The following is a 7,612-nucleotide window of genomic DNA, read 5'->3' on the forward strand; positions in this document are numbered from 1 at the left end:
ACACTTTTGAATGAACCCTGCTCAAACCCCTCTGAAGCTGGCCTCTTTCTAACCTTGCAGAAATGCACCTTCTCTAGAGACAATTATCTTGACTTAAGAAACCATCCCTTCAGCTTCTGCTTAACTACTGGAAACACTTGAGCAAGTATTTAATTTGATGGCATGGACACGGCATTCTCCGTAAGCATTTGAAAGTAAACTTTTATTCTCCACAACAAACTTTAAATTGAGTTTGGACTTCTAGACCCTCTTCTCTTACCTATTTACTTTATACAATTGTTTCATAAAAATCAAAGACATCAATTCATTCGACTTTTAGTGAGCACCTCTGCATGCTAAGTACCATGGTAACTGCGTTACCTATGTCATGTCATCTCTGATAGGATTTAATAGCAAACAGTAATGCTGCATTGTCCAATATACAAATTAAAAAGTTTTCTGACACACTAAATGGAACCAAGAAAGCATTAAGCAGAGGCTTTTTTTCTCCTTTCCCACTGACCATTTATATTAAAGTCAAATGGTACACAAGTCAAGAATTTGGAGTATATCACATTTTATACATTTGAATTTTAGATTTGAAGAAATGTTGAGTTCTTATCCCTCTATTTAGACAATTAAAAATCTTGAAAGTATTTGATAATATCAAGAAAAGTTAAAGAACTAATATATTTTAAATCAACTGTCAACAAGAAATAATTTCTAAGTATTTAGGCATTAAACATTCAGCATGTGCACATCTTCTACGGATGTGCTTTCTGTGTCATTTAAAACTATTTTAATAATTATAGACTTGTAACACTTGTATTCTCAAGATCGTTTGTCGTCAGTAGTTTTTTCTAAAAAAGTTTTAATGTCCTGCATAATTTAAAAAAATGATAGTTTACCAATAACAAAAACACAGTTCTTTCTCTGTGGGGCTCAAATTCATTTCATGATGGAAAACAACTTAGAGCCCCATTCAGTCTCCATCCTTGAACATGCAATGGCCTTGAATTAATGGTAGATCATAACAGAATCCACGTATGAGGTTTTATATGTTTTATCCTTAAAGATATCCTTAAAAGAAGGAAAACGTAATTTTCTATCTCCTAAACTGATCCCTAAGTATGTAGACTAATCTTATAATTCTTGAACATCTTCAATAATCACTGTGGAATACAAGAGGTTGCAGTCATTTCTGAGAGGTGTTTATTAATAATAAAGACTGCAAAACCATGAGTAAAACCCCAATATTCTAATGGTCTAACTACTAACATAATCCAGGGTCAGCAATCTATTGCCCAAGGGCCATCTGGCCTGCTGACTATTTTTATAAATAAAGTTTTATTGGAACACAGTCACACCCATTTGTTAAATTATCTAAAGTCGCTTTTGTGCTACAACAGTAGTGTTGAGTGGTTGTAACTATCTGGCCCAAACTATAAACCCTTTGAAAATTCTGAAATCATTATATAAAGGCTGTTTCCCTTACTTTCAGAGCTGTGTTAACTCTTACTAAACAACAACAATAAAGTTTAATGAACTTGCTAGAGGACTTCATTGGGCTAGAGAGATTCGGTGAGGGGTTTGCAAGGAAAGGGAGACATTTTAACATTTGTACCAGAGAGAAGCTGAAGTCACATTCGTTAATTTGGAAAAAGGACATAGGACTGGTAGCAACTCTTGGACATTTAATGTCTGCATCTACAAATGCCAGACAGAGTTGGCCTAAATGATCTTTAAGCTTTGCAATCTTCATGATTCTCTGAAATGACTTCAGTAAATCCATAAGCAAACTCAGAACCACATGAGCACACAACTTAATAATAAATGTTTCATGGCACCTGCCTAAGGTGAAGGCAGGGAAGGAATACATTTTAGAAAAGTGGAAACCAAAATTATTAAACAAGGGTATGTGGAGCTTTCTGGTACTATTCTTGAAACTCTTCTGTAACTTTGAAATTATTATCAAATTAAAAGGTATAAAAGTAGTTAAAACAATTTTAAATGTTAGCACTTAAAAGAGAAAACTTCAGTCACCATATTCCACAAAGTTAACACAATGACTGCCATAATGGATCTGGAAAACACACACGCCATGCTTAGTATGTTCCCCGAACCAAGCACGCCTGCAGATTACCGTCATTCCCTCTGTTCTGCATCCTAATTACCCACCTTACAGATTTTACCCTTTGAATTTATCTTACTTTATGGAAAATGAGCTAACTAGTAATTAAAGGGATCCAAAGACAGATAAGACACAAAAGAAGCTGGAGTGGAGAGAGTAGTGGGAGGCAGAAGGAGGGACTAGAAGAGATCAGTTAACCAATTGACTAGATAAACATGTTCTGAAATGAGCACACACAGCAGCAGCTCTATTTTATCTCTTCTTTGGTAGACGAGGAAGGAAACTAACCCCAAATACTTGACTCTCATACAATATATGTACATCCCGTATATTTTTTATGTACACATATTCCAAAAAGAGATATGAGTTTATTTTTTCTAAATACAAACACTAAGCAAACATTATGCTAATTGAAAAAGTGCCTAGAGAGCCACACACATCCACATGGTTAAATATAGAAACTAACTGTAATGAGAATCATTATCTCCAGTTTCCAAGGATACCAGGGTAAGCACTACTCCTAAACTGCAGTTAATTCAGCAAAGGGCACAAAGTAATTTATATTCAGGGTCATCTCTGCTGACAGCAGATACAGAAGGAAGGCCAGGGTAAACCGCCCTGTTTTTCTATTCTGTTTGTTACTCACTCTAATTCCCAACCCCCAACCCCCATCCCCTGGTCCCAACCCTGGCCAATGTTTTATGGGTAAAATTTGGAAAATCTGATGGTAAACAGCAACTTCCAGGAGAAACAGAATCCACAAAGGGCAGGGCCGTCAGAGATGCGAATAATGCTGGGGGGTTGGGAAGGCTGGCATTCCTCTTTGTTTGTGAAAAGGAGAGAAGCCTGCTTTTGTGTGCCTGCCACACCAGTGGCCCCCTTTCCCAGTGCCTGTAAGGGAACTGTACAGTTAATTTCAACTTCCCACCCAACCAAGGCTATCCAAGCTTTTAGAGCTTACCCCTCCTAAACTGTCACAGTGTCTAGAATCAAATTCATTTTCAATTTTCTCTGTCTTCTTGACTCTAGGATCTAGACGTTTCATACGATTACTTACAATTTGTTTCTATAGCTTTAATATAAAAACTACTTTCTGACAACTTCAGAGAGATTGCCTCTGAATTATTTTGTTCTTGTTGTTTATTCAAGGCTATTTATTGCTTTCAACATGACATTCATTGTACCAGGTGAGGGAGGCAGTGATGAGAAATGATACGAGACTTCACTTTTGATCTCCAGGGAAAGTATCAAAAACAGGCCATGTCACTTAGGCAGTTTAAAAAGAGGCATTCCCCTCTCAAATTTTCACTTACTAAAATAGTGATGTGGATTTCATGGTTACTTTAGATTTACCTTAAACTTACAGAAATTAAAATAAAAATATATAAAATATATATAAATAATATTCAGATAAAACAGCGGTTTTCCATTTAGTTCCTCCCCCATCACCTGTCCACTCAATACAGTAAGACATACTATGTAGAACTCAGCTGGGACAGAGATAATTGTAAGGGAAGAAAAGCTCTCCCAGCCTTCATGTGTTTCTTCCTGATGGGCATGAGACTGCATCAGGCTAAGCTTCTTATCTTAATGTGATAATGTAGGCAAATAAATTGCCTGTTTTGACAACTGAGGTCTTCTGAGACTTTCCTCTTTCGCACCAGTTACAGTAATTGAAACTGCTCACTGCTTCTCTTTAAGGAATGAAATACAACAAACGTTTCTAATAGTTATGTAACATTTCAGTATACCTCAATAAGGCAAGTTGTTTTAATATTAACAGTTAATACAAAAAATCCGTTTCTGAAAATTTTTTCCTGTACATTTTTGATAACTTGAATGCTACATACTCAGTTGCACTGTCTTGATGATTTCGGTACCCAATCCTTTTTTTTTTTAAAAAAGCTACTTTTGTACTGAAATATTGTTTCTAAATTCAATAAACAATATAGTAATAATATCAAATTTTAAAACTATATGAAATGGGAAGTTAGTCTCAATTCTGTTAAAAGTTTTGCCAGTAATTATTTTGGTGTATTATTGTGACACCTATTATTTCTCACAAGGGGCAACATTTTGAGGTAAGATGGCTTCAGAGAAGATTCTATGACTGAATCTTGCAGCTTGCAAAACACTTAAATTGAGGAGGTTCAACTAAACAGGCCACCGTTTAACCTTTCTCCTGGCCTCACGGGAAGCTAACGCTCCGGAGGGCGAAAACACAAAACACAAAAAGCGTTCACAAGTCACTGGCAGAAAGGTCATCCTCTGGTTTATCACCTTTTCTGATAACACAGATGAGTTTTCACAAAACCTCTAAGGTAGAAACCGGCTTACATTAAGAAACAGAATTGTATTCCCTAATCGTGCATAATCAACTTTTTTTCTTCTCATCTTCAGCGCTGCAAATACCCCATCCAACCGATTCTGGAGCCTAAAACTTGGACTGGAGCCACTTGGCTCTCCGGATGAAGAAACATCAGATGGTCGCCTCCTTTCTTCCTTCTATTATTCTAACATGTAAATTACGGTCTCGCGTACTGCATGTATCTTCGAAAATACTTTATAGTAGCTGACCACCCACCCACCTCCACTTCACTAGCAAGTGTCCAATTGGCAACGCTCAAAGATCATAAAGGCAGCAAAAACGCCCCTGCGCGCTGTCACAAAATTTTAAAAAGTGGATTAAGGACAACCAGAAACGGGCAGCTCTGACACGCGAGGCCACCGTCCCCCGCGCCGGTCTGGCGCAGCTCAGATCCTGGGCCCAGCTCGGAGCCCTCCAGCCTCCAGCGCAGCCTCTCCGGGCCTCACCCCTCGGCGGAGGCTGGGGCGGCGGACACCGCCGTTGTCCCGGGTGCCGACCTGCCGAGGGCGGGGGTGGCTGGGCTGCGCGAGCGTCCGGGTGGAGGTAACACCGTAGCCGGAGAGTTGCGAGGGGAAGGCGACGGTAGCGGGAGGAGGCTGCCGCGAGGCTGTTTTCGGCCGCGGCGCCGGCCGAGAAACAGCCAGTTGGCGGCGCACGGGGCGCGACAGACTCCGGGGTGGGGAGAGCGGGCGCGCGGCGCCGCGCGCTCGGCGTCCCGGCGTCCCGCCGTCCCGGGACTGTCGAGTGGGCGGCGGAGGGGGCGAGGGGCGAGCGCAGAGGCCGCTGAGTGGCCGGGCCGGCCCTCCGGGGGCGGGGGAAGGGCCGAGCGAGGGCGGGCGCGCACTCACCTATGCACAGCTGGATGGCGTAGGCGTAGTAGGACCAGCCGAGCAGGAGGCTGATGAACACCACGGGGATCCAGTACAGGACCCGCCGGCACCGCCGCCTGACGCTGCCCGGGCCCGAGGGCGCCATCTTCCAGCCGCATCCACCTGCCCAGCTCCGCCGCCGCCTCCGCCGCTGCCCGCGGGCCTGGCTCCGGGGCTGGCTGGCCGCGCCCGGCGTCCCCGGCGGGACGGGCCCGGGGGCGGCGGCCGGTTGCGCCGCGGCCACTGCCGCCGCCGTGGCGCTAACTCCCCATCCCGCAGCCCCGAGCCGGCGCCGCGGACTCCCGGCTCCTCCGTCCGGCGGAGGCGGTGGCTTCGAGAGGAGAGCGCGGAGAAGGCGGACGATGAGGAGGCGGAGGCGGAGGCGGAGGCTGAGGAGGTCCGGGAGGAGGAGGCGGCGAAAGCCTCCGCCCCGCCTCCGCGCGTCCCGCCCGCGCTCCAGCCCCCCCGCGGCCGCCTGCCCGGCGCGGCCCGCTGCGCCCCCCGGCGGCCTCTCGCGGCGCTCCGGGCCGTCCCCGCTGCGCCCCGGGGCCTCGCGCCCTCGTCGCTGGGCACCTCAGGGGCGCCCGAGGCGGGGAGTGAAGGCGCCCACCTTGGCCCGTCCGCCTCCGGCTTGGCCCCTGGGCTGGAGCGAACGCGCCGGGCCGAGGGCGAGGACCCTTGGCGGCGGCCGCGGGCCGCGGAGACGCGCGTGGGGCATGGCCGGGGAGGGGCAGCCCCGGGAGTCGTGTGCACTGACCGGACTCCTCGCCGGCCCCGCGCGGACGGGGCGAGCCGCCATCCCTGGGGATGCGCCTCGACGACGTCCTTAGGCGCCGGGGCCAACGTCCGTGCCTCCTGCTAGGAAGGGAAGGCTCAACTTGCGGGTCCCGCTAAACAGGCGGGGGTCAGCGAGGGCGGGGCTGGTGCTCCAGACCCGGAGGCTGGCGCGAGCGGCTGGGGCGCCTCCTTTGCACGCGGCGTTTTGGGGGGACGCGGGAATGCACCACCAACAGGGGCTGCGGGGCCGACGTCCGCCGAGGACTGTGCGTGAGGAGGAAGCACCTTGGGTTGTGAATCCAGAAACCACCGGAGTTAGAAACACAAATCATGTGCTCTGAGAATTTGAACTCTTTTAAGCCACTTAGGGATTGTAGGAGCAACCATCGCCACCGCCGCCTCCGGAAAGGCCGGGGCTTCTCTTGGTGTACGCTTTTTTCCCAGCCGGTTCTTCACTACAGTGTTTTCTTTTGTGGTGGCAATTCTCAACTTAGCATACAGCTGGTTCTAAAGTGGTTGCTAAAAACCCCGAAAGAATCCTGAAGGTAGTGAGACTGAAGTCCCGGCTTTATGGTTGGTGAAACGGAAAAGAAACGAATGCTTCTGAGATTGTTTTCTTTCTCCTTTCCTCTAATTATGAACGCACCTGACTCCGCATGGAAGCACCCCAGTAAATGGAGTGTCTCTGAATTATGTGCATAATCATTATATATAATGTGCACGATTTTAACATTAATGAATATATGTGTGTACACTACACAGCAACGATATTGGATGAAATTACTTCGTATTCATCTGTAGAATGAACAGATAAAAAGAAGTACTGATTTGCATAAAGAAATTTAAGCTCTTATGTCTTTGCGATTATCTTTCTGAGATCATTTCTATCCCAGTGAATCACTGCATATTGGTATAACGCCTTATACCCTTTATGGATATCCTATAGGGTAGGTTAATATAAGAACATAACTTCCTTGGAATACTCAACTTTTCCCATGGATATCAAATTTATGCTCCCAGTCCGAAGACTCTAAAAACAAGAAACAAAAGTTCGTACCAGGACTGATATACCTCCACAAAATGAGAAAATCAGTGTTGAAGGTCACTAAAAAATTCTAAGGAATGAAAAGTAAGGGATCAATTTTCCCATACTGGAAACAGTGGAAGAAAGCGCAAAGTGTGCCTCTTTAGATATTAGATGCTATAGCGCCCTGTGCTGCTTCTCTGCAAACAGTCTTACAGGGTCTTGAGATCAGAAATGGAGAACATTCGACAGTTTTCACATCTTTTACCCTTTTGGAAGAATATGCAGGTGTAACATCTTTGAAGGAGGCGACTTTTTCTTTTTAAAGATGCTTTTTTAAAAATTTTAATTTTTGGCTGCATTGGGTCTTCCAAGCTGCACGCAGGCTTTTCTCTGGTTGCGGTGAGTGGGGGCTACTCTTTGTTGCGGTGCTCAGGCTTCTCATTGTGGTGGCTTCTCTTGTT

The 7,612-nt window shown here is 45.8% G+C and overlaps 1 protein-coding gene across 2 annotated transcripts in view; it reads right to left on the minus strand.

Annotated features, from left to right (window-relative positions):
• The window catches only part of ZDHHC2 (zDHHC palmitoyltransferase 2), a 67,434-nt gene extending 61,910 nt beyond the window's left edge, over window positions 1-5,524 (minus strand). For both annotated transcript variants that reach the window (XM_082863814.1, XM_082863813.1), the window contains exon 1: window positions 5,327-5,524. In XM_082863814.1, the coding sequence (XP_082719940.1) occupies window positions 5,327-5,453 (127 nt within the window). In that variant the 5' untranslated portion in view covers window positions 5,454-5,524. The remainder of the gene's footprint in view (window positions 1-5,326) is intronic.
• Between the last annotated feature and the right edge of the window lie 2,088 nt (window positions 5,525-7,612).

This window comes from Leucopleurus acutus (assembly GCF_964270905.1).
Source record: "Leucopleurus acutus genome assembly, chromosome: 21".
Classification (NCBI taxonomy): Eukaryota; Metazoa; Chordata; class Mammalia; order Artiodactyla; family Delphinidae; genus Leucopleurus; species Leucopleurus acutus.